The sequence below is a fragment of the Podarcis gaigeae genome, assembly GCF_964106915.1.
Source record: "Podarcis gaigeae genome assembly, chromosome: 6".
NCBI classification, from domain to species: domain Eukaryota; kingdom Metazoa; phylum Chordata; class Lepidosauria; order Squamata; family Lacertidae; genus Podarcis; species Podarcis gaigeae.
In genome coordinates, this window is record NC_139682.1 from 29,982,997 (window position 1) to 30,010,195 (window position 27,199).

The following is a 27,199-nucleotide window of genomic DNA, read 5'->3' on the forward strand; positions in this document are numbered from 1 at the left end:
AGAGACTGTGACACTAGATGGGCCAGATATGGTCCACAGGTGACCTTCTAGACTCAAGAGGGTAGGAAAGAAGGAATCTGCTACCTACAAATCCAGATACTCCAGTTCTCTAAGAACAGAAGAACACAGAATGATTGAAAGTAACTAAAGATATGTCAGCATAGCTGTTCCCAAAACAATCCTTGTAAGATACCATGTATGCTCCTCAAAAGTAAATGATGCATCCCAAAACACAGAACTATTGCTATACTAAAAGTTGCAAAGAAAATGAAAACAAAGAAAATGAAAGCCTAAATACCAAATCTCCAGATATCATTTGATGGAGTATGAAACCTGGAATCAAAACAACATTTCAGTCCTGCTTATCACATAAGGAATATAACATAAAGAACACCTCAAAAATATACACAATAGAAACAAATGCATGATCAACAAGATATTAAAATTTCTACAAAAACACCATTACCAGCAAAATAACTTATTTTTAATGCAGAGCTGTTAGGAAAACACAATTATAAGCTTCATTTATGCTAGAAGATATAATCCAAACCCTGGTTTAAAAAAAAAAACAACCCAAGAAACATTTGGACCTTTTTTGTAAGATGATGAATACAAAAGGTAAATGGAGAGAAAAACTCATTCCATGCACATTAGCCCTCCCAGTGAGTTCACAATAAAATGCTACTGTTAGAATAATCTAAATATAGTTTCAGAATGGTCTGTGCACACATTTTATGTAGATTAATACAGACACATAATAAAAGCATTGGTTGAATAGGCATGGGCTCTAGATCTCACTATAGAAAAGTCTTTAAAAGTACATGGAGTTTAATAAAAATAAACAGTGCAAAAAGAAAGCAGCATGGATCAAAAGCATCATATTCATCAACAACAGCCCCCTGAACAGAAACCATGTTCATATGGCTACAACTAAGGCCATGGAATGGCCTTTACACATAGGAAGCAAAAAGGCTTTCCCACCAGCAATGCTTTTCAGAATGCAAAAGAAATGCTGATCTATGCTGTACCAATATAAACAAGAATTAGCACTACCAACAGTAATTCAAATAATTCAGGTTTACATTACAGCAGACGTCGGCTGCATATGACTTATTTATTCATTTCTTTTTTGTTTAACTTTTTCTCGGGTTGTTTTTTTTAAAAAAAGAAAATACAGATAATATTAGTAATACAAATAAGCAGACCATAGCAGGCTCGTACCATTCATATATGACAAGGTGAAGCATGTTAGGTTTATTGTAACATCCTAGCCATCTGGTTCATTACCTATAGCCAGTGTGCGCATCTTAATTCACAAACAAAATTAAAAGAGAACAGCAAAATCAACAGTTAACATTCAACTTTGTACAGCCAGATATCCTTGATTTAGTCCAAACATAGCATCTCAACTATATCAGGCAAATATCGATTGTATTGTAGCTAATTTAGTGATCATTTTCCTATTATGCTGCAGGTAAAGCAAAGTGGAGTATCTATGAATGGAATTGTGTGGGGTGGGGTGGGCATCTGCTTAAATCAACCAAATCAAACTAAAGGCTGGTGGGGGGGATTGTTCATTCTGTGGAATGCTAGCATATATTATAAAATCAAACGACACTGGAGTAAAGCCATCCTTCTTGATCTGTCTGTGTGACCATCATGGACTTATTTGTTAATCACTCTAAAAGGGCTATTTCACAGACCATTTTGTACTATCAATCATTTTTTTATTGTATAAAGCCAAAGGCCTTTACAATGGACGACAGAGAATAAAAGGAAACTTTCATCTAAAATCGTACCCGTAACCTGTAGCAGTTTACATCTTAAAAAGAAATTTACAACTTTAAGGCTTAAAACTGGAGTGCATTCACATAGCTAGAACGGAGCTTCTTGGCTGCCAGTGCAAATTTGGCTAACTGGTGTGTAATATATAGATGTTTATCAGCTAGGAGTTCAACTGTCACTTCCTGTACGGATTGACTAGGAAGCCAATTAAGAGTTGGCGATATAAATTTTCCCCTGGGCATTATATACAGGGGGCAAATCAGCAGATAGCGTGTATTGTCCTCTACCTGATTGCATCTATGTATACATTTGTGATCCATATGGGGAATTCCCCGGTATCTCCCCTCTAAATATGCTGAGGGCATCTGTTGAAATCTTAGTTCTACAAAGGCCCTGCGTAGTTGTGGGAAGGTCAGAGTCTCAAGGTAAAGGGGTCTTGAGCGATTGGTCTTAATTTGGGGGTACCAAGTAGAGTAGTGGGCAGCAATGATGGATGCTCTGTCTTGGCTGGCATCCTGATCAAAACTCCAATTTCTAAGGTCACGTGGTCTAAGGGCCAAGTAGTTCTCCATTTGGAGATTATAAGCCCTAAATTTATCTTGGCACTTTTTATGCACAGCCCCCTGTCCTTAGTTGCTCTAACCAGCAGAGCTTAGTAAGAGTATGATCCTCGTAGGCATTTAGCATGTGCCAGTATCTCAGATAGGCTAGATCAATTCTGGCTGCTAGTAAGGGAAGGCCCAACTTGGCTCTGAGGTTGGCTTCTGGAGTCCCAAAGGGAAGCTCCAAAATCTGCCTCAAAAAAATATTTTCTAGGATCTCATATTTCATATTTGACACCAGTTCCCCATATCTCAGTCCCGTAGAGCATTTGGGCGATGATTTTAGAGACAAAGATCCTAATAGCTGGGTTGATTAACTGTTTGCCCTTTGAATGGAAGAACCTAGTAGAACAACCAGATATTAGCTTAATTGCTTCCAGATGGAGTTTCCATAATGACTTTCCATCGATAAGTAATCTTAGATATTTAAATCTGGGTACTTGCTCAAGGGTGTGAGAGCAGGTTGTTCCCAAGTTCTGAAGTTTCAAAGAGTTTATCTCCATTAGCCATGTCTCTTGTAGGCATACTATATCAAATGTTTGCAAGCACCTTTTGAAGTCCGGGTCAGCTAGTTTGTTCCCCCAGCCTGCAATGTTCCAAGAAACTGTTTTAAGGGGTAGGCTAGTTCCTTATCGGTTCTCAGCCAGTCTGCCATGGAGTCTGTCAATAAGGCATATCTATTCCCTGCGCATCAGTCAGAGGTTGGCGAGTGGAAGATTTTATTTATGCCTTTTGACATTACGTCCCTTCGTATCTTGGAAAGTTCATTGAATTTAGCATAAGAATGTTCAGGTCTAGGCTTTGGTGCTTAGTGATACCCTATAGGGATGTTGTTAGGGGATGATATATAAAAGAGGCAGTGACAGATTTGCCCAAGTGATGGGCTGTAAATATAATGATGCCCTTTGGCCCCAAATTTGGTCCTATATGTCCATGCAAATACCCTGCCCAGACCATTTGGTACCAATCGTCTACGGTTACACTAGAGAGAGCCTTCCAGTGTCTGATTATGTTACATCTGGCTGCCTGTAAAAGATGGCTTATCAATTAGTTATTATGTAAATCGTAAGTTGTTATCCTGAAATATATTTTAAAAGCTAGTTCTAGTTTGACTTCTAGTTGTTGCCCTCCTATTTTGTTAACTTCCGGGAGTACTGAAAGCCTGGATTTTTGCACATTCCCACCACATATGGAGGTAGGTACCAGGTGCAGGCCCCTGCCAACCTAGCAGTTTGAAAGCACATCAAAGTGCAAGTAGATAAATAGGTACCGCTCTGGCGGGAAGGTAAATGGCATTTCCATGTGCTGCTCTGCTTTGCCAGAAGCAGCTTAGTCATGCTGGCACATGACCCGGAAAAACTGTCTGCAGAAGCTGACAAACGCCAGCTCCCTTGGCCATTAAAGCGAGATGAGTACCGCAACCCCAAAGTCGTCAGTGACTGAACCTAATGGTCAGGGGTCCCTTTACCTTTTACCAGGTGCAGGACAACATCGCCAACACCTTGGCAAGGTGCCAGAGTGAAACATACATGTGGCTTCTGAAGTGGAAATATGCAGCCTAAACGTGCTTCAGAGAATCCTGGGGTCTGAGGTTTAGTTGTTATGTTTAAGTATGTTTCAAGGCCTCATGGCTGCAGAAATGCTACAAGGGCAAAAACTAATATGGAAGTGGCAAGATCTAGGCTGATTTAATTGATTTTGCATTTTTAAGACCACATTTCAAGGTTCTATAGAGGTCAATTCAGACTGTTCAAATGAGTAGCAAAATCATATCAAAACTTCTGTAGAACATAAGTAGAACATGCCCACTAATTTCATCATCCACCAAGATCAGGAGAATGATATGCAAGTTATGTTGCTCCCATGCATCTAAAATACCCAGATTAGCCTTGGTCGTCTGATTCGTTTCATTTTTTCCATGTAGCACACAAAGCTAAACAAGTTACTCTTCTCTGCACTATGAGCCACAGAACACATTCTAGAGATATATGCGTACTTGGTTTTAAAAGGTAAAGGGACCCCTGACCATTAGGTCCAGTCGTGACCGACTCTGGGGTTGCAGCGCTCATCTCGCTATATTGGCCGAGGGAGCCGGCGTACAGCTTCCGGGTCATGTGGCCAGCATGACTAAGCCGCTTCTGGAGAACCAGAGCTGCACACAGAAACAACGTTTACCTTCCCGCCGGAGCGGTACCTATTTATCTACTTGCACTTTGACGTGCTTTCAAACTGCTAGGTTGGCAGAAGCAGGGACCGAGCAACGGGAGCTCACCCCATCGTGGGGATTCAAACTGCCGACCTTCTGATCAGCAAGTCCTAGGCTCTGTGGTTTAACCCACAGCGCCACCTGCATCGTACTTGGTTTTAAATATCATATAAAAATCAACCGGCAACTTTTTAAATTTACCATCTGTTCTTCTACAATCTTCTTTTCTTATTCATCAAACGTCCAAGCAACTTTAGTGCATTTAAGGGAATTAATTAGAAATGGCCATGGAAGCCATATTGTCTAGCAGTGTTCAAAATACCTCTATTATTCCAAAAGTAACTACGCTGAAGAACCCATCTCTCTGCGCATGGAGCTAGAACAACATTTTCTATGAATGAATGGGTATTCATTATTTAGTTCTGAATCCCTGATTTAATAAAGCCTTCGGCAAAAGAGAGCTTCAAACACTTCCCATTATGCAGATGGAATGCGCACAGCATCAAAGCTTATGCCGCAGGAAACAGAGATGGTGCATCAAGTGACTCACACAATTCCAGAATGTAAATATTTTTAATGGTAAGTTTTTACCCTATTTAGCAATATTCTAAATCAGAAACCAAATGAGCGGCCCCCAAAATAAAATAAATAAATAAATAAATAAATAAATATAGGGAATTGTATTCCCTTTTCAAACCAAAATTAGCAGAAGAATAGAATTACATTTCTTCAAAACCGAGTTGGCTCAGGAGAGTGAAAAAGGAAATATTTTATCTCCCAGCATGCCAAAGCTGTAAAAGAAGAGTAGGGGGAAAGGCAAGTGTTTACTGCTGCAATTTACTGTGCACGTAAAAGTCAAAAGAAAACAGAATGTTCCATAAAAATTTATTCATTACATTGACCCTCCCTTATACCGATAGGTCAAAACCAATTTCTGATGAGTTCTGTTTTAAAAAACAAACACACAACAACAAATATTGCTAAGATTTAGCATCTCTCTGAACTCTAGTCACTTGCAGCACAATCTATCCTATTCATGTCTACTGATAAATAACTACCAGCAAATTCAATGGGATTTACTCCCAGGTAAGTGTGTATAAGATTGCAGCCTAAATCCTTTATGCCTATGGAAAAAATGTACAATTTTTTAAAAACAGAGAATAGAAAAAACAGGGTTATAAATTATTATTAGTTTTAAAGTAACAGCTGTTTAAAAGATTGGTTTGGTATATCATATGCCCTTTGCTTGTGTACATACAAATGTATCAGCAACTTAATCTGATTAAGACCATACGCTCTAAAGACTTCCTGGGATTCTTCCTTTAGGATATGGATATATTGTCATATATGGGTGGTGCCAAAATTTCCTCCTTCTGAATTTACCTCTAGATTTATCAGTTCCGTTTACCTTGTGCTGGTTGTGGAAGAACAGCAATGCATTTGTTTTCCAACATTATTTTTAGCTTAGTTTTCTTGAATTTGTAAAAGTCATCGGGAATGCACAATTTGCTCCCACCATACTTTTCTATTTCTTCCATTTATTGCAGATTTTCCCTTTACCCTAAGCCACACGCACAATCACTCATGTGCATTAAAATATCATGCAGTTATACATACAATCCCATTAAGTTTTTCTTTCACCCAGAGAACTGAAGTAAATCAGCAAGTTGAACAACTAAAAGACTGGACCAAATAGAAGCTGCTGAGGAAAGCTAACGTGATCGTGCACAAAATCAAAGAAAGAAAGAAAGAAAGAAAGAAAGAAAGAAAGAAAGAAAGAAAGAAAGAAAGAAAGAGTTTTAATTCACCCTGTCACTCAAGCACATGATTTTGCTGAAGGGACATAAAACAATGACTAGGAGAAATAGAAAGCAGCAGCAAGTACGAAGTATGCACGTGCCAATTCCGTGCATAGTTAATTAGAGAAAATCTCTTTCAACAACTGGAAGACAGGCAAGAGTGAAACTCTGGGCACAGCTAACCCGCAGCAAACTTGCAAGTCAGAGCAGGGAAAATCCATCCACCCCTAACTGGAAGTCAAATACTACATACTGAATGAATTAAATCTCCACAATTTGTACCAAACCATTAGAATTCTTTGAAGAGTACAGAAACGTAAGATGAACTCTGTTGGATCAGAACAAAGGAGAACTGCCTGGCCCAGCGTCTTGTTTCCCACAGCAACCAAGCAAATGTCTAAGGGAAGCTCAAAAGCAGGACATGAAGGCAATAGGCCTCTTTTGTTGCTGCTCCGAAGGAGTTGCCTCTGATCCTAAGGCCCGTGGGCCACAAACAGCCCATGGGGGTCGTTTAACTGGCCCACGAGCCACTCCCAACTGAGCCGCCCGCTTAGCAAGTCCCTGTGTGCTGCGCTAAACCAGCGCAGTGAGGCGTAGGGATTCGCTTCCGTGGTGCTGGAAATCACGTCTACGCAGATGCCAGAAATTGCACTTGCGCAGATGCCAGAAATTGTGGGTACCCGCACAATCTGGCCCACAGAGGGATCTCCGGTGGAGTGAACCGGCCCAGGCAAGGCAACCCTTGCTGACCCCTGCTGTAGAGACAGTAGCCACCATAAAGTAAAGGTAAAGGGACCCACAACTCTGGGGTTGTGGCACTCATCTCGCTTTATTGGCCAAGGGAGCTGGTGTACAGCTTCTGGGTCATGTGGCCAGCATGACTAAGCCGCTTCTGGCGAACCAGAGCAGCACACAGAAACACCGTTTACCTTCCCGCTAGAGCGGTACCTATTTATCTACTTGCACATTGATGTGCTTTCGAACTGCTAGGTTGGCAGGAGCAGGGACCGAGCAACGGGAGCTCACCCCGTCGTGGGGATTCAAACCACCGACCATCTGATCGGTAAGTCCTAGGTTCTGTGGTTTAACCCACAGCGCCACCTGCGTCCCAGTAGCCACCATAGTCATGTTTAATTTTCAACATAAGAAAAAAATATTTCTTACAATAAATGGATAGTTTTTAATCACACAGGAGCACACTGCCAGTGCCCCCACCCCACCTTGTGACCTCAACATACCTAAGTGTTGCCCATGCACCATGTCCACCAAGCTGATGATGCAATGAAACAAAAGTAACAGAGAGAGGTTGGATTTATTCTAGCCATACTCATTTTCAAAGCAAGCCCTATGATACAGTTCATTCCTGTTTAGACAGCAGTGCAACATACCTGCAGAGAAAGCTTCACATGCTACATATAACTCAATGTGGGCAGATTCTTCACATAATCAGCAGGACTGAACAAAAACGCCTTCCCCAGATTCTCCATCGTGTCTGACTGAATATTCTTAGAGCAAGGGGAGGTGTAATCCCTCCAACAATTTTGTTGGGGTCAAACAATAAAATTCTCCCCAAGAAAATGGGGGGGGTCGCAGTTGGATTAAACACTATTAGTGCATATAATAGAACCACAGAATCACAGAGTTGGAAGGGACAACAAGAGTCATCTAGTCGAATCCCCTGCAATGAAGGAATCTTTTTGTCCAACATCAGGCTCAAACCCATGATCCTCATGCTGTACCCACTGAGCTATATAGGTGGATGGCAGGAAGCAATGGACTAAGAGAGAAGAATGGAAAGGAGTAGGGGCCAAGCCCATTGCTTCCTTAAATATATTTTTAGGTTGGATCCACAGTTGTGCTCAGAATTCCCCACCATACTGCCAGGCCCATTGAATCTAATATTTGGGGAGTGTGGGCTAGAATTCTCCAATAGTTGCGGAAGGGAACCAGAAAAGAGAAACTTCTCAGAACGTTATTTTCAGGCGAATTTTAGCTCGGCGTATTTATCAGGGACTTTGAAAATGTAATTAAAGCTACTTACTTCTACAACTGTAATGAAGAACAAAAAGTCTCTGTTTACATCTACACAGTTGAAAAACCAGAGACTTTACGTCTACTTTTACAAGTTTTCTGTAGAGAAAAAAAACAGAGCACAAGCAATAATACATTTATCACCATTCCCTGACCCTGCATTCCTCAATCACACAGGAATCCTTCTATATTGCTTTTCTTCAATGGCACCTTTGGCCGAGTAAGGAATTTAGAACTGGGCCTTTCTGTTGTATAAACATTCAAACTCACCATAAGTATCTGATGCAGAATTTGCTTGCCACAGTCATAAGATTTGTGGGGTTGTTTTGAAAAAGGCTTTTTGAAGCTGTTTTTCTTTTAACTTTCTGAACATATTCATTTGAGAATCTTTTCTTTTCTTGACAGGGGATAGAAATTTAAAGTAAATTCATATATATCGTAATTTTTATCTGACATATTGGGAGGCGGGCTTCTTTCAATATGGAATATGCACAATTAAGAGTTAGAGAATCTAAAAAGAGTCCCAGTTATAGTCCTAAGCTTTCACACAAAAGCAGCAGTTTTGGCTTTAGGGAACTTAAAAGTTTTCATAAAACAGCAGATCATCCTGGGAAGAATAAAGGCTGCTTTACAGATGATATTGTTAATACACTGAGATCATCTGCGCAGAGGAAACAAAACATGCAAATTATAAGTAGCAAGAGTATCTATTTGTTTTAAATGGAAAAAAACTTGTATGTGTGTTATTATCTAACAACAAAGTCGAAAGATAATGATCTCCAATTAAATTGTGATAATAAAAAAGAGTCAGCCTTAACATATACACAAAAAGTTAATAACTCAAATGCCTGGGGGTAAAGCAAAGTTTTAACTCCAACATCTAAATGCCCAAAGTGTTGGCACATAGCTGTATTTTTCCATTTATAAGACTAGGTTTTCTTCCTTAATAAATTATGTCAAAAATTAGGGGGCTTCTTACACATGGATAGTGCTGAGGCCATTTTCTTAAATCTGAGTCCCCAAAAATAAGGGATGTCTTATACATGAGGGCGTCTTATAGACGGAATTATATTGGAGTTGGAACTCCACAGTCAAGGTGCTACCACAGAGATGGCTGCGTCCCCAGAAGCCTCTAACTTCACTTCTAAATGGGGGAAAGCAGCAGATCTTAATAAATTGGCAGGTTCATATGGAAACAGGTGGTCCTGCAGATACTCTGGTCCCAGACCATTACAGCTTTATGGATCAGAACCAGCGCTTTCAATTGGCTCAGAAATCAGCTGGAAGCCAACACAAATCTTTAAGCAATGGTGAAATATTGTCAGGCCTACTATTTTGGGGAAGTTTTTAATGTCTGATGCTGTACTGTTTTTAATATTCAGTTGGAAGCTGCCCAGAGTGGCTGGGGAAACCCAGCCAGATGGGCGGAGTATAAATAAATTATTATTATTATTATTATTATTATTATTATTATTATTATTATTATTATTATTATTATTATTTTGCTACAAGATAAGCTGACATGGAAGCACCGAGTGCAAATGTAAGAACCAATATTCAGGCCATAAGCAGCAACTTGCTTGGTTTCCTGTGGTGAGTTACTACTGCCTCCAGTTAAAAATATGGGGGGAAGCTTTGTTATATCAGAAGTGAGTTCTTTTACTTATTTTGGCTACTATTGTAATGTATGGACAAGCGGACTAGTAGACATTTTGCAGGCTAATCACATTTTTGCTTATTTGCAAGGTCACCCTCAATATATAGAGACCTAATAACAAGAACATAGCATTTATATGTCAACTTTTCAGTGTTCAAAGTACTTCACGTAGCCCAGTAATCCTCACAAGAATCCTGTAAGGTAGGCTAGAATTATTGGCAGTGTTTGCAGTATATTGCATACTGAGTGCTAAGATTGAGAGAATAGTTGCTTGTCTAAGGCAACCTAGTGACTTTGTGGGTAAGGTGCCATTTGAACAAGAACTTAATATTGATTTTTGCAAGCCATTCCAATAGCCTTTTTTATGAATGCCATAAATAAACAAACTTCTTGGACCATGGCTTACATTATTGGCCACCACACTATGCCAGCTCTCAACAGATAATTCCAAACAAACAACTGGACGATACCCCAGAGCACAGCAAATGGCGTTTAACTGGGTATTCATGTAGACATTCGACAAGCCCTACTACAAACATCCCTATCCTATTAAAACGGTAATGCTGGTGTATAACAGGGGTTTCAGTGACTGCAAAGAGAAACTGTTGCTGCAGTGCACAAATGTAATAGAAAATCTCATGATGACAATGTTGTGTTCAATAAATGCACAAAACATTAGTACTTCAAGATGCTTTGAGCTAAACAGTGTTTCTACAGAAAGCTCGAGGGCCATATCAGAAGCACCTATTGGCTCAGGGGTATGAAAACACAGAGCTATTGAAATACTATGTCCTTCACTTCTATTTCTACACCCAATACACACTACACAACCCTTCCTCCTGCAGAGTTTCCCTGCCCACCCACTCCTCTGGAAGGAAAAACATTTCAACCATGGAGCTTGAAAGCTTGTTTGACAAAATCCCACCCTTTTTCGTGTTTGAGCTCCTGAGGAAACCTCAGAAAATCAGTACCACACACTGTCAAGTTCCCCGTTTTGGGGGAAGGGGGGTAGAGAAGAGAAGCAATAACTAGGCCTCACAATATCAGTCTCCTCCAAGCTAGCATTCTCCTTTAATTACAGAAAGCAGAAGCTGGCCCTCCTTCATTCTAAAACCTCAACTAAGGAAGGGCAGAGTTAGCAATCCCGAACACATCTTTGTCTATTCCCCTTTCTCCCATTCAAACCCCATTGAAACTTTTGCTTCATTCATAACATTCACCTGGAGGAGCTGCTGAATTCCCTGATTGTCCCACCTATGCAAACAATCCCCTTGCAATGTGTATTCTTTGAGGCTCTCAAATTGTGCAACCTTTGAGGAAAGAACCACCTGTTAACCTTCTCTACAGCATTGAGCAAAATGACAATGTTTATCACTGTAAGAGAAAAATCCACATACATTGTTCTGTATATATACTTTGGGGGAAGAGACATGTTAGAGCCCATGGTAACATCTTTTAAGGGAACAGGCTGAACATGAGCCTCTGGGATACTGCAACTGCAATCCTACTTTCTTTGCACGAAGATGATTTACTGCACAAGTCCATTTGGCCCATTCTGATTATGTAAATAGCAATTGTCAGCAGTGGGATATTTATATTGGTTGCTAGTTACATATTTAACATTTTCTCTTCTTTCCTCCATCTCTTTTTAAGATCCTGGTAACAGTGACAACAGCAGCACCTGGTGGCAGTGGTCAGTATTTTGTATGTGCTCCTTTTCATCACCTCTTCTGGACTCTTTATCAATCAAACTTGAAGTTATTTGCTTTATCAGAGAAACTGACGAAGAACTATTACAGCACTCTGTCACTCTCTGTGTGTTGCTTTCCCCCAGGATTGTTAGAAACAGCACTTTTGTAAAAAGATGCATTAACAGCAAGTGATGCATTAACAGCAAGTCAACTAACTGCAGCCAAAAACACCTGCCCAACATGTGCAATAATTCCTCCGAGGAGTGTTTTCCCCTTGGCCTACCTATGATCAAAGTTTATGGCAAAGTAGTCATGCTGTAACTTTCCATTTTACTCTAAAGTTGCTACAGATCTCTTGCATTCACCCCTTTTAATGGCTAATTACAAGTTGTAATGCTTTATATTTCAGCTTTCCAGATGAAGAAAAAACACCATAGATTTACTTCTGACATTTTTCAATATTTGTAAAAAAAAACCAGACAAAATTCCAAAACTCATTTATTTTTCTTTAAAGACTGGTATTCGATATATATTCCAAGTCATCCAACATGTCTTGTATGTTAGCAGTTGGTTCTTTGATAATAACGAAAATTTAAAATTTCTTCCTGCAAGAATAAACAACACTTTGTGTTTTGGAAGCTATGGTTGTTACATGAATAAAATTATATGAATTGGAAAATACTTGCATTTCTGAAAGAAATTTTCAAATTAGATTTGACAGCCCAGACAGCTGTGGACAGACATACTATAGATTTTAAAATGTTTATATAAAACCATATGCAAATATATCACAATTGCAATAGTCTGAAACTGTGGTGAATGTTTAAAGGCACATATCAGTGCAGGAGGGGGAAAGCTTCAGAATTTAAAACAAATCTGTATTAGAAAACTCAATATACCACAAAAACAAAACCAACAGACCATGTAGCTTTTGCTCTGCAACTTCCATTACTTTATAAAATTGCAAGCATCTGATAATATGAAACAAATACAAATTTATCTCTCTCTTACACACACACAGACACACACACACACACACACACACACACACACACACAAACAGAGTGCACTTTCTTGCAGTAGTAAATAGACAAATCTAGGTTAGAAAGATTTTCATGTTGTGCTGTAGATCTTATGAATTATACATAATCCATGGCTCTCAGTTGCATTTAACAGAAGTAACTGTATTGTGGGGAGGAGAGGGAAGCGGTTGACAACTAAGGGACAAGAACCTGCAGCCTGAGTTAGAGAAATGCTAAAACAAAAACATAAGGGCTGTTAAGTTCTAACCACTGCATATAAGGCTAAATCCAGGTGTGCACAGTTTATATCATATATGGATTCCTCTGAGAAAGACATTAAAGAATTGGAGGGGGAGTTATAATATACTCACCCTAAAGCATTTCTCCCCTAGCCTGTACATTGTCCAACAGAAACCATAAGCCAGGCATGCAAGAAATACATTTCCAACCAAGCAGCCTCTTGAGCCCATACAATTCCACTCCACCCCCAAACAAAACACAGACACACACACTTTTCTGCGTTCAGATTTTGTTTTTCTTCCCGTCTATAATAATGTTCACCAAAACTGAGAGGTCTAATCCGGGGTCTGAAGTGACGACGCAACTGATAACCAACTGCCTCTCTCCCACTCCTCTCCCCCCCCCTTCCCCGCATATCCCCCATCCACACTAAACAACCCTCTCCTCCCCTCCTGCTCTGCTTTTGCTTCGAAGATGGGAAAGAGAACTGCGTCGCAGCTTTCAGGCAAGCAGCCTGGGTGCTGGGAAACCAAATAGTTTTGAAATTCCCTCCTGCAGGATGCAGCCGCTCTCTTGCTACCTTCCACACTCTTGCTCCCCAGAGGAGGAGGAGGAGGAGAAGTTTCAGCCTCTTTCGTTTGTTTGTTTTTCCCCGTCCCGGTTTTTAAAGCGCTTGCTTCTTTTCCCTTTGCTGCTAGCAAGCAAGCAGGCGATCTGGACATGGGACTTTGGGGCGATTTGCGAGAGAGGCAGAAAGCTTTCCCTCCCCAGTTTTTGCGGAGCCTTCGCAACTGGACCAAAGTGCGTGGGGCGGTGGGGGGGGGGGGAGAGAGAGAGAGAGAGAGAGAGAGAGAGAGAGAGAGAGAGAGAGCTTTGCTCAGGGGTGCCATTGAATCAACTCCTTGCGCTGCCCCGTGCGGGGAGCGCTGACAAGTCCCGCGCAGCGCCGTGCGCGCGCCATCGCTGTTAGTGTGGGGCAAAGGGGGCAGCATCCCAGAGGGGAGAAGAGGAGGAGGCGCGACGTGGGGAATTAGGGGAGGTGGGGTGGGGTAGGGGGCTGAGACTTGAGCGCACGTCCTCCTCGGTCGCTTGCATCCTCTCCACCCTTGCCCGGTCACTTGCGCCCGTCCCTCCTCGCCTCACCCGCCCCCCCCCCCGCCGCCGTCCGCCCCTCTCTCATCCCTCCCCCTTGTTACCTTGTTGCAATGGTAATAGTCCAGGGGGCCCAAGCAAGTGGGGTCGGCCCCAGGCAAGGAACCAACGGCGGTGGGGGCGGAAGGGTAAAACCTAACGTCCATGCCGGGGCTGCGCGCTGAGGGGGAGAACGAGGCGGCGGCGGCAGCAGCGGCGAGAGGAGGCTCCAGCGGGCATGGAACCGGCTCCTCCGGCGGCGGCTGCTCTGCCTCTGGCTCAGGGCGGGCGGGCGGGCGGGGAGGGGAGGAGAGGCGGGGAGAGGGAGAAGGGGAGGGAGCGCAGCCCAGAGCCGGCTCCACTCGCACTCTATTGTTCCAGGCACCGAGGCGAGGGGGGGGGGAGAGAGAGAGCGGAGGAGGAGGATGGGGGGAGGGGAGAGCGCCTGGGACCTGCCTGGGCTGGGCTCCCACAACAACCTCTCTCAGGCGGGCGCTGGGACCGCCACAGGGCGGGAGGGTGTCGCCAGCACACCCCGCGCCTGAGAGCGGGCCTGCCCCGAATGCCGACCCACCGAGGGACGGCGAGGGCCTGGCATGTGCCGAGCGAGCAGCGAGCGGAGCCGCCGCCGCCGCCGCCGCCGCCGCTTTCCTGGCCGCGCTCTCTCGCGGAAGGGGCTTGGGGCAGGTTCTTCGCCGACGCCCCTCCGGGCTTCTTCTTCTCTTCTCGCTTCCACCCTCCTTCCCAGCCCTCAGGTTAATTCGCGGGAAGGTACCGCCTGGGGCTCTATAGTCACCCTTGGCCACGGGGGAATGGGTCCCACAGAAAGAAGAGGCGGGGAACTATGTTAGGGGGTCGCAGCAGAGGGGCTCGTCCGGGCAGACTTTGTGGACCTGCTTGCTCTCCGCAAAACCCTGCGGCAGGAGGGGGGCGCGCCTGGAAGAGCTCCCCTACGGACCGACACCCCCCCCCAAGTCTCCAGGTATGCCTCTTGGGCGTGTTTTCGCTCGCACACAAGTGAAGGGCTTGAGCTAAACTCTCAACTTAGGGTTGAGATCCGCTCCCAAAGTAACCAGCACTTTGCCCTACCTGAGAAAGACTGGGCTGGGACCTGCCCCCACCCCAAAAAGAAACAGAGAAGAGGCAGCTCAAGAGCCGATTTGATAGCCATATTCACATATTTGAAGGGCTGTCGCAGAGGTGGATTTGTTTTCTGTGCCTACAAAGGGTAAAAGCACTTCCATGGGTTCGAATGGCAAGAAGTTTAGACTAAACACAAGGAGGAACTTCCTGACTACAAACTCTTCTGCCAGAGGGACAAACTGCCCCAAATGTGGTTCGAGGCTTTTATGAAGAGGCTGAATGGCTACCTCTCAGAGATGTTGTAATAGTGGTTTCTAGGAAGCATAGAGTGATAAACAATCTGTGTTTGTCCCAATTAACTGTCTTGAGCAAATCTTCTAAGATCTATCAGAAGGCACTCTTGGCTAGAACACATAAGTCATTTCAATTTTTGAAGGAAACTTTCTTCCAGGTAATGTTCTGCCTTGGAGGAATAGGCTCCAAACCACCAATAAATAGTTGACAGCTTTGTGAAGAGAGGCTTCTGTGATACCTTGATGCTGCTGGGTTAACTCCTTTGTTTTTTCACATGTGAAAACAGACAATGTGTTAAGCACTGAAGTACAAGCTGAAGAGCTACACAAAGCTAGCAGAGAAGCAGAATGGGGGTGGGGGGAATAATGATGTTGTATGGAACCCACTCATTATTTCCATTTTCTTATGTTTCTAGGAATGGAATATAACACGACAACCAAAGTTCAGAAGAAAAAGTGCATGCAGGGTAGACTATTAATGTCCCAAACCAAAAGAAAGAACAGTTTAAAAATGGAGTGGACCTGAAATGGTTCCCAACCGATTTCAAATAAAGACTAAATTCAAATAAGACAGGGAAAATACAGGGGGGAAGAATTGCTTGTAGAATGTGGAATTAAGAATCTCAGAACATTCACTGTTCAGTTTAGGCTCATCAGAAAATTGCAGAGTCATACTGGGTGGCCTGCACCTAGTAATGGATTTCTACAGGAAGTGAAAGAGGAAGAAGGTAGTATTGATGAAGTAAGAGCCACATTCTGCAGTTGGATAACCAGCTTTACAATTGGCACATCCGGGACATTGTTCAGGTTTGTGCCGTGGCCTTCGCTTCCTCTCCAAGTGTTTCAAAAACATTTGTTTTGAGGAACACCTCACACAAAAATATACTTTGGGAGAAGGTTGTCATTTGAGGAAAAGCAACGGAATGAATAACCATTTATGGTTGGGTTTTATGGCATGAATCATCTAGTGCCTGCATTTTAATTATGAATGGCAGTATTTTATATACCTTGCTACAAAAGGACCAGATCATGGTGCTTAGTTATACAGTCCATACAGGGCAATATACAGTGTTTGGCTCCGAGGCAGCTATGAAAAAGTGAGGTGGGAATGGCTGAAGGACTTTGGGCCAGTTAATGGGCAAAGATATCGTGGGAAGAGTGTAGAATACTGTTAAACACCATCCCAATCTCCAAGTAATGCGAAATTCCAGGGCTCCAAGCATCTATCCAGGGTTAATGTTTCCTTTGGAAATGAGGCTGTGGTGTTTTTATGATATATTGTTTATTTACACACATGTACATCCTGAGCCTACAATGGAGGGGTTCAAAGCATTGCACTCCTGTGTCTCCCATTGCTGCAGCTTCCGATACAGGGAGCCCACATTGTGTTCTGAATGCACACTCCAGCTTGCAACATTTTACAGAATGACCCCCTTTACCCTTGACTGAAATCCTAAAACTTCCTCCTAAGGAAAACTCTGGCATTGTCTTTAGATTTATTAGCTCAGAGCTCAGGGTGGGGCTTCACCCATCTGCTGGCTGGGGGAGAGTCATTGCTTTATCAATCCCTTTCTTGATGGCTCCCTATCTTCTCTTTGTCCTCTTTTAATGATCCATCTCCCCGGGAGATTTACCTGACACAAGAAGCTGTTTTGACCTGTATTTCAGTACGCTAAATCCAGCATCTGGCAGCCCATTTTAATACTCCAAGCATTGATTAAATCCTAAAATTTACTAAATCCAGGAATTATGAGTGCCTTGCACCCACAAACTCTAGCACCCAAACTTGTAACAGTATCATGGTGAAGAAATAAAGCTGAAAGCCTACTAAGAGGAAAATAAATCCTGAATCATAGATAAGGAAATAAAAATATATACTACTGGGCAGCAACAGAGGAAGGCATGGGTGAAATGGGTGTTTGTTTAGGAAAAGGAAGCCAAAATATATACCATGGGAAGGAGTAGAAGAAGGAACTGGCTGTATCAATGACAGAAAATATGCACACAAGGAAACCATAGGATTGGTTAAAGGAAGTCCAAATGGCCTTTATTATTCTATGAGATGCTCTGTTTCCCCCCAAAAGGGCTGAATTTTAGGTCTCTCTTTCACAAACACACTCCAGGTTAGAGGGTGAAGGGAAACTAATCTCAATAACTTGCATGATATTTACTAATTTGTTTCAAGCCTGAACTATCTCATAACTGGGTTAAGGACAAGCTGTCATACTTGAAAGTATGTTTCTCACTGTTATTGTAACTTCCAAGACATTTCTCACAGGTGAAAGTGTAACGTTCCTCTCTGAAACTGTTAAATTAATATCTCAATATTAATTTGAAGTAAATTTAAGTCGCTTTGAAGTAAATCTCCTAGAAGTCTTTTCACAATAAAAATGCTTAGGATTATTATTATTTGATTTTCTTGGTCTGGTTGTTTTTATACTGCATAAAGAAAATGTGAGAGGAATTGCCAGTGTAACCACCTTTGTAAAACAGAATTCTAAAAGGATTCTCCCCAACAATTAAGGTGAATGGATTCAGTCTAGGGTGGACAGCATGATCCCACTTGTAGTTTCCCTGGATCTATGGTAGTACAGTGGTACCTCGGGTTAAGTACTTAATTCATTCTGGAGGTCCGTTCTTAACCTGAAACACCACTTTAGCTAATGGGGCCTCCTGTTGCTGCCATGCCGCCAGAGCATGATTTCTGTTCTCCTCCTGAAGCAAAGTTATTAACCTGAGATACTTTTTCTGGGTTAGCGGAGTCTGTAACCTGAAGCGTCTGTAACCCGAGGTACCACTGTACACGATAATAAGCAAGCTCAGAATGGCATATTTTCCGATTTAAAATGGTTGTTTTCACTTACAAAATGAACTTTCCACACTCTGTGCAACACATTCTTTACATCATAGGTCTTTTTTAGTTTAACCCATCCACTATTGTGTTGCCCCTGTGATGTTTAGTGTCAGCTGCTGTCTCTTCTTACAACTGGAATCTCCTTCAATAATCAGGTTGAAACATCTCCCTCATACTTGAAACACAATAGCCCTTTTAATATGTTATTCTATGCATACAGTTAATTGCATGAGGGGGGATGGCACTGTGGCAGCAGCTCTGCTCCAATGTACACATGATCATTGTTCTGTAAAAAGAGGAAAGGAAGAAAAAAAGGACTCCACACATACAACTGTAGATGTGGAGGGCTTTTCCCTGCCTTTTTGGGGACCCTGTTTTCCCAGTTGTATGAATGGGGTCCTCTTCAGGCAATACAATGAATGTGTGTATGTTAGGGGCACAGCCTGCTGCCCACCCAGCCCCTCACATATTTATTGTATATGTGAATAATGTATGATAAGGGCTTGCATTACAAGCAAATAAACTAGGCCTCAGGTCATGTTGCTCCTGTTGTTCTCCTGAGGTAAAGCTTTCTGTCAGCCTGGAATCTCCAGCTCTGACGCTTTTAACCACTGAATGCCCAGTTTTTATATCATAATTTTGGAAACTATGATGCTATTTAGACTATAATTACAGTAATGAAGACTTAGCAATGAAATGGGATAGTTGAAGCATAATCAGTTCTTCAGCATCCTTATCTATTAAAAATAAGGTTATTAAGAACACCCAAACTCAGCAGTACTTCAAACCTGAAGCGAACCCAACACCTGGCTTTGTCTTAAGATATTTACCTCAGAAAGAACCATTAACATCTTTAGATTTTCAACATTTTGAAGTGGGGATGATCTCTTCCCCTGTGAAACTACTGCCCCCTTCAACAGTCCACTGGGTCACAGGCTTTCCTAAACAAAACACAGCAACAGCAATAAAGTCTTCAACTCATTGGGTGGTTAATCTTTTTCTTCAATAGATAAGGATGTTGAGGTTGATTGCACTTCAAGCATACCCTCTCACAGCCAGTTACTGTCTTCATTACAAATACTGTAGTACAGTATCTGTCTCTGTAGAAGATACTTGATGTTGGTTCTTCTGTTTTCTGCACCCTGACATCTCTCCTACTGATGCTGGAGAGTCATAAATTGGTGAATCTGAGGTGAATATTCTATAGCCTCTGCATTGAGATTTGAATCTAGTGTATTTCCTGTCCCCTTGTTCAATAAAATGACCACTAGAGTTCATTTCTAAGCAACTTCCTTTGCTTAGAAATAATTTCACACATATAGCATGACTCTGTAAAAAATACTCCTTGGATCATTCCCAAACTCTGGCTTTTTTACATTTAGAAGTTACTGAGCCTTAATACAGGAACTTGTGGCTCAGATTATGACACGAGGGGCTGTTATTTGTGATTATTGTAATCTTTGAGCTATATAGTCACAAAATGTTACTTCTCTGGTCCATTTGAGAAGTAAAAAGTTGAACTTTATGGGGAAACGATCTTCTTTCACTGGGTCTTAAACCTCTGCTCATTAAACCTTTATTCAGATACCATCTGAAGAAGTGTGCATGCACACGAAAGCTCATACCAAGAACTAACTTAGTTGGTCTTTAGGGTGCTACTGGAAGGAATTTTTTTGTTTTGACTATGGCAGACCAACACGGCTACCTATCTGTAACTGGCATAAGTAGGTGAAACATACAGAAACTTTCAGTGTGCAATTTCCAGTACTAGAATTCTTTGTGAGAATTTCAAAGGTGCTCTGACACTCCTCTGTCTACTGGTCCTCTAACAGTGGTGAGCATTTTCTCCATTTCAGCTTCTTCCTTGTAAGAAGGACATTTCGAAGTCTGGCCAATAATGTGTGTTGCTTAACAAACATTCTGTGGAATGTTGTGAAGCACAGAACAAATTCTAAGTCCTACAATACTCTGTAGTCTAAGCCAGCCCTTGGGAGCTGAACTCTTCTCTACATCACAACGTACAGGATGGAAATGATACAGCACAAGTACCTTAGGAAAAATTGCATCTACATACAAGCCAATAACTGGACACCATTGTCAACAAACCTTTGTAGAACAGCTAGAATACTAGGCATTCTTCAGCTGATTCTTTATCTCTACATCACTGGTGGCACCACCTGTCAATCACCTGACAGTGAGCTTTGGCTGCAGGTTCTGCTCCTTGCTGAACTGAGCAGGATTTAACCCCTGCTTATCAGTTGATGAGCAGGAGTTAAATCCTGTTGCTCCAGCTATGTACACCAGTTCCCAGTAGGGGAACTGGCATGCGCAGCCAATGCAAAATCAAACCCACTTATCAGCTGATTTTTAAATATAGATTTTTATTTCATAACATTTATATACCACTTGATTGTTGTAGGCTTAAAAAAACACCCCAAACCTTCAAAGTGGTTTACAAAAAGAAGGTATAAACAAGAATAAATAAATGAAGAATATAAGGCCCAATGTCAGGCTTGATCCATGGCATCTACAGCTGAAATGACTTCAGATAGCAGGGCAAGGGAAAAGTCCCTTCCTGGGGCTGCAGAGAGCCACTGCCAGGCACCTTTCTAGCAACAATTCTCAATTGCAAAGGACAGCATAATGGAGTCACCTTAGTGTCTCATGTATCTGAGAACTGTTGCTGGAAACATGCCCCAGGGGAAAGGGTCGGGCTTGGAACAAATCATGTTTCTAGCACCTGGATATTTCCCCACCCCCTCTATTTTTGCCTGTCAGTCAGAAGCACTACTCCTGCTTTTGTGGTTGGTTTACTGCTCGGGCCCTTGAGTGTTCCTAAAGTAGCTCTTTGGACCCTTGCCAATATTTCCTGATAAACAGCCCAGCCTTTCTACACATGCATTTTCTATACAAGCCAGACATTCTCTATCAGTATTTCATACAGGTTTAGGATCCTTCTAGGAAAATGCACAACAGAATACATATTTTTGCTCTGCTTTTAAGTTATTCACCAAATGGTATTGGCCAATATTTCTGGGCGACGTTATATGGAGATGCCATAATACTTCTATTTTTATTTATAGAGCCAATCCAAATGCCTTGGCTAATACATTATGGGGAAAAATAGTAATTAAAACTAAGCTAGAGTATTCAAAATAATTGAGCAAAATGCATTTTCTGATTCACTAGGCAAGTTTGTTTTTCTATATAATGTTAATTAGCGATGAATCAGTATTTAGCAACATTCTGCAATATTGTTATCTTAATTAATTATGGTGATGATTATATTACATATATTGTTGTAGGTGCCACTAAAAACTACATATGTAAAGATATGCATTTCCCCCTGTTTTCAACAGGATTCAGTCCTTTTATAAACCATGAAAATTAACTCATTTTATCACCAGGAATAGAGCATCTCCTCCACAGCCAATACAAAATGACTCTTCTAAACATTTGCTAGATTGAATTGGTCTCTTTCTGAACATTTAATTATTGCTTCCTTTAAAAGTTTGCCTTCTCTCCACCCCACTTTGAGAGCATAAACAACATCAGCCATCACTCGTATATTTCTATAGATAAGCATTTCATTATCATTAGGTCTCCTATACAAAATGATGTGAAGAAGTTAGGTAATGAAAAATAAAAACATAGGGTACAAATCATCCAAAGATAAGCAATCTGAGTCCCACTGAGTTTAATGGGAGAATTGGATGTGTGTTTAATTCTCTCTAAATGAAATTAATGGAACATTAAAATGCTTACTGGTGTCTAGATTATATTCTTACTTTTTTATTATCTCTAATATCCCAAAGGCCGAAGTAGATGTGATGTTGCCAATGTATTTTACTCTTGAATGGCATATTATTATTATTTTTAATAGGCAGAAAAAAGGGGAGGGGAGACCAATCAGGACTGTGGCATGGGGGCAGGGGCACCAATGGAACCAATGGGAGCTTTCCTCCCATTGGAAAAAGGAGGCAAGGGGGCAGTTTCAATTTGGACTCTGAGAGCAAAGCATTAAAGCCCTCTCCGCACATGCTAGTCCCAAGATGAATCTCTGTTAGGCAGCAATTTTAAATCAGGCATGTGAGGGCTAAAGACACAAATAGTATGATGTCTAGTTCAACCCTGCAATACTAAGGGATAGAAAGCTGATCTGCTTCGGCCTTTGACTCTTCCCAAGACCACAAAGGAATATACCTCTGCTGGTATGTATCCTATTATTTAGTACAGTGGTACCTCTGGTTAAGAACTTAATTCGTTCTGGAGGTCCGTTCTTAACCTGAAACCGTTCTTAACCTGAGGTACCACTTTAGCTAATGGGGCCTTCCACTGCAACTTCTGTTCTTATCCTGAGGCAAAGTTCTCAACCCGAGGTACTACTTCTGGGTTAGCAGAGTCTGTAACCTGAAGTGTTTGTAACCCAAGGTGTTTGTAACCCAAGTAATTACCACTGTAATATTCATATTTATGATGGTATTCAGTTACCACACCCCACCAGCGCAAGGACTTCCACTTGCACAAAGGGACTTCTCTCCCTCCCCCCATGTGTTTCTCACATCCTCCCCAAATCTCACCAGGTTTAAGCAGGCATGGTAGGAGGAGAGGGAGGTGAATATTCCATGGTGTAACCAGAAATAATTGAGCTGATTGAACAAAAGGCTTGCAGCCAATGCTTTTTTCCTGGGGGTACGCATACCCCTAAACATTTTGTGGATCTAAGTTAGGGCTCATTGAGAGGCAGTATTTCAATATTAGTAGGAAAATGAGAATACCCCTAAACATTTTTTTTAGGGGAAAAAAAGCACTGCTTGCAGCTATGTTGGATTCCACTCCCAGTATATTTAATTTATTTACAGCACAATCCTAACTCCCTGTTCAGCACTACTTGGGGCAGGTAGGATGGCAATGGTGATGGTGAAACAAATTTATAGAATGATTAGGTGGTGGTGTCCCTCCACCTGATCCTGCGAAATGCACAGGTGGTGGAACACCTACTGCCAGCAGTGTAAGGTAAAGCTAAAGCTAAAGGGACCCCTGACCATTAGGTCCAGTCATGGATGACTCTGGGTTGTGGCGCTCATCTTGCTTTATTGGCCAAGGGAGCCGGCATACAGCTTCCGGGTCATGTGGCCAGCATGACTAAGCCGCTTCTGGCGAACCAGAGCGGCGCACGGAAACGCCGTTTACCTTCCCACCGGAGTGGTACCTATTTATCTACTTGCACTTTGACGTGCTTTCAAACTGCTAGGTTGGCAGGAGCAGGGACCGAGCAACAGGAGCTCACCCCGTTGAAGGATTCGAACGGCCGACCTTCTGATCGGCAAGCCCTAGGCTCAGTGGTTTAACCCACAGCGTCGTATGCCAGCAGTGTACTCACCAACAATAGCCTCCTTACCTGAGCCCCCAAACAAGGCGCTGGGAGGGAGATGTGATTGGAGCAGAGCCAACCACAGATCTGCAGAATCCAGAACTGTTCTACTCCTTGAAAAATATATGTTCTGGGCTGCCCTGCTGAAGCTGCCTGGAGTTGGCGCAACAGCAAAAAAATCCCAGCCACCACCCTGCCTCTCCTGCCCCCTTTGCACTGATTGGTGGGAGCCAGCAGGGTTTTGAATGCAGTGGTAAACCTTCTATGTCTCCTCGTTTGGATTGCTCTGCCCATATTATTATTTAGTCAGTATATGATACTTCACTCCACCTTGGAAGCTTGGGGCACCAGGCAACAGGGAGAACCCCCCCTCCCATCAAAATAGCCCATTAAAATAGAAAAAAACAGCATATGATTCAGACTAAAATACATTAAAAACCCTCTCTTATATTTTACAATGCCTCCAACAAATGCTTAGAAAGACTTTGGAAAGGGTCCAAAGGGAGTTACATACAGGATAGCAAAACAAAAAAAATTCCTTCCAGTAGCACCTTAAAGACCAACTAAGTCAGTTCTTGGTATGAGCTTTCGTGTGCATGCAAACTTCTTCAGATGTATCTGAAGAAGTGTGCATGCACACGAAAGCTCATACCAAGAACTGACTTAGTTGGTCTTTAAGGTGCTACTGGAAGGAATTTTTTTTGTTTTGACTATGGCAGACCAACACGGCTACCTATCTGATACAGGATAGCAATTTAGGTCACATTTCTCAAAGCACCTAGCCTTTTTTGTTTGGCCATTTCCTCCGTGTGATTTACAGCACAAAAATATTATGCATGCTTCATCAGAAATAAGTTGCAGAGAGCTCAACGGGACATTTTTTGATAAGTATGTTTAGGATTGCAACCTTAAACTCTGTGACACGCATACCCTAATCCAAACCATGCTCTAATATATTGATAGAGTTCTCATACATGTTGGCTATTTTTCTGTTCATTTTAATGGAAGAAGCAAGTCCTTTTCCCATTGAAATGAATCATAAGCTGAGTTCAGATGCAATGCTAAAGCATAATGTTTTGAGAATGAGCTGGACTACAATTAATAGCATAATATACTTTATTTATTTATTAACCAACGGTCACTCAAGCATCTTAATTATAGTTATCAAAGTTCAAAGTGCTTAAGCTGATGGTGTAACTTGATAACATAATTTTTTAGGTTTTTTGTTTTGCTTTGTTTTTTAAAAAAACAACTAACTGCCACACATGAGATGTTTTACATATTAGAAGCAAAGCTGAGGTTAATTTGAGAAAGGCTGTTAAGAGATCTTCTAAGACTGAGCTGCTTGTTTTGTTTGGGTGCTTTGACTGCCTAAACCTACTAGTAACATTAATTACAAGCAATTGTCTTTCCTTCCCTTGGTTTTGTGAGAGAAATTTCCTTTCTTTGTTTAAACAGATTTCCACACAATAGGTGAGTGCCGTTGTGTGTGGGTTATACTGCTTGTGTTGTGAGATAATATGTAGACAAAATAATGTTTTTCCTGTCAAATATTGAGTAGGCATCAATGGCAAAGTGACAGGTGGTTAAATAGCTGGCACTTATAATGATTTCATGAAGATGTTTTCCCCTTTTGGACAGGATTTAAAAAAAACAAAACAAAAAACAAAAAAACACCCTGATTTGAAAAGAGGAGACTGACGCAATCTGTTTTGGAGACATTGTGCAATTTTAGATTCAATTTTAGCTTGTAGAAGGACATGAAAATGCAAGAATAGCTTTACTGTGTCAAATCAATGGTCCCTCTGGAGTATTATATTATGTGTGGTTTAAGATTGCCATTCTTCTTTTAGTACCTATGCTCCTGTGCATTTTTTTTTAAAGTGGCATGCAGGGCAATTAACCTTAGTGGAGCTGCTTCTTTTTGTTGTTGTTGTCATCTATCAGTCTCAGGAGACAATGGAGGAGTGTGCCTTTGGGAGTGTTAGAAGGCTGCAGCGCCTGCCATGGCTGTATAAGACCAATATAGGAGAGACATGTTTTGTTGCAGCTGGGGCAGATAAGGCGTCTGGTTATGCTGCTGAAGATGCGCCACGGTGTTTCTTTCTAACGTGGAAATAAAGTGACAGAAAAACTTCACCAGCTGTGAGGTAAAATATGGCAATCCTATTCTTGCTGGAACCACTTCAAAATATCACAGAGGCTAGAATCTCAGGTCCAGAGTAGAAATCCACCCCATATTCTGTAGCATTTTAAACCCTCAGTTGGGTAGCTAAGATTTTCTTATAAACAAACAAAAGGCTTTGCAATCACTTTGCTCAAAATTCATATGAAATATACTGTATTTGGCGGCATCCAACAGTGTCAAAGCTGCTTCTACAACTCACGTAAAAGGACCTCCTCTTCCTCTCCCTCCCCTGCAGCTCCCTTGCAACCCAAAATCTGCTATGTAGACTTGGGTGGCCCTCCAAAGGCTAATGGGGGCACACAAATGGCTGCAGAGGGAGAAGGGAAAGTCTCATCTGGTCCACATGCAGAGCCGTGGCTCTTCCCATAGTGTGCTAATTCAGAATCTAGTAAACAACAGAAGAAATTTGTATTTTTTAAAGTTAAAAAACAAATTATATTCCCCACCCCCACCGTGATAGAAAGTAGAATATTTCATCAGAAAAAAATATCCATTTTTTAAAGTAAAGCATAGTTACAGATGGGCAGTTTAATTGAAACTACTACTTCAGGCCTGTATGTTTGTTTGGTTTTTCATTCTTGAAATATCCAGCAGCAATAGGCAAATCAAAAGTCTCTCAACCTTATTTGTTATTCAAATGCAATCAAAACTCTCAATATACATATAGATATATAAGTTGTTGTTTGATCACAAACTGCTTTTTTCCTGAAAACATGATTTGATAATCAAAATTTAGGATGCACAATTGAAAGTGGCCAGACCAGTCACATGATGGTTTCTCTGTTGCTGGACCAAATTCTCACACAAGTGCCAGTGCAAATATTTGAATGAGTTTTAAATTCAACTTTTGTGAAAATTCATGCTTGGATCTTTGAAGTTCACTTTCTGGTCTGTGAGTATGGGGAATCCATAGATAATTTAAGAACAGCTGTTTTGCATTTCATTAGGTGTCAACTACCCTTGTATGTCTTGTACAGAATTTATCTGGGCAACCAGACTTTATCCACTAAGGATGCTAAAATTTGACAACCCCATTGCTGTTTCAGGTGTCTGACAGCCTCCTTTAACTGCTTTTCAGGCTCTGGGTTCAGATTTCAAAGGCAATCCACTTCATTGGGATTGTTAAGTTGTGGGTGAACATATCAGATGACACAGCGATTCTTCAAACAGCTCTTGTTTATTCCGAGGCCAGAACTGAACTGAACTGAACTGAAGAGCTCAGTTAGCCTGCTTATATAGAGCT

General features: G+C 41.7%; 1 protein-coding gene across 7 annotated transcripts in view; it reads right to left on the reverse strand.

Moving 5' to 3' along the window:
- Window positions 1-27,199, reverse strand: part of TOX2 (TOX high mobility group box family member 2) — a 256,694-nt gene that overhangs the window by 204,911 nt on the left and 24,584 nt on the right. For 3 of the 7 annotated variants that reach the window (XM_083746263.1, XM_083746259.1, XM_083746258.1), the window contains exon 1: window positions 14,230-14,452. The exons of 1 other annotated variant lie outside the window; for it this stretch is intronic. In XM_083746263.1, coding sequence (XP_083602389.1) covers window positions 14,230-14,331 — 102 coding nt within the window. In that variant the 5' untranslated portion in view covers window positions 14,332-14,452. Of the gene's footprint in view, window positions 1-13,164; window positions 13,332-14,229; window positions 14,453-27,199 lie in introns of those variants that run through there. 3 more of the 7 variants (XM_083746264.1, XM_083746261.1, XM_083746260.1) reach the window with 2 other exon arrangements.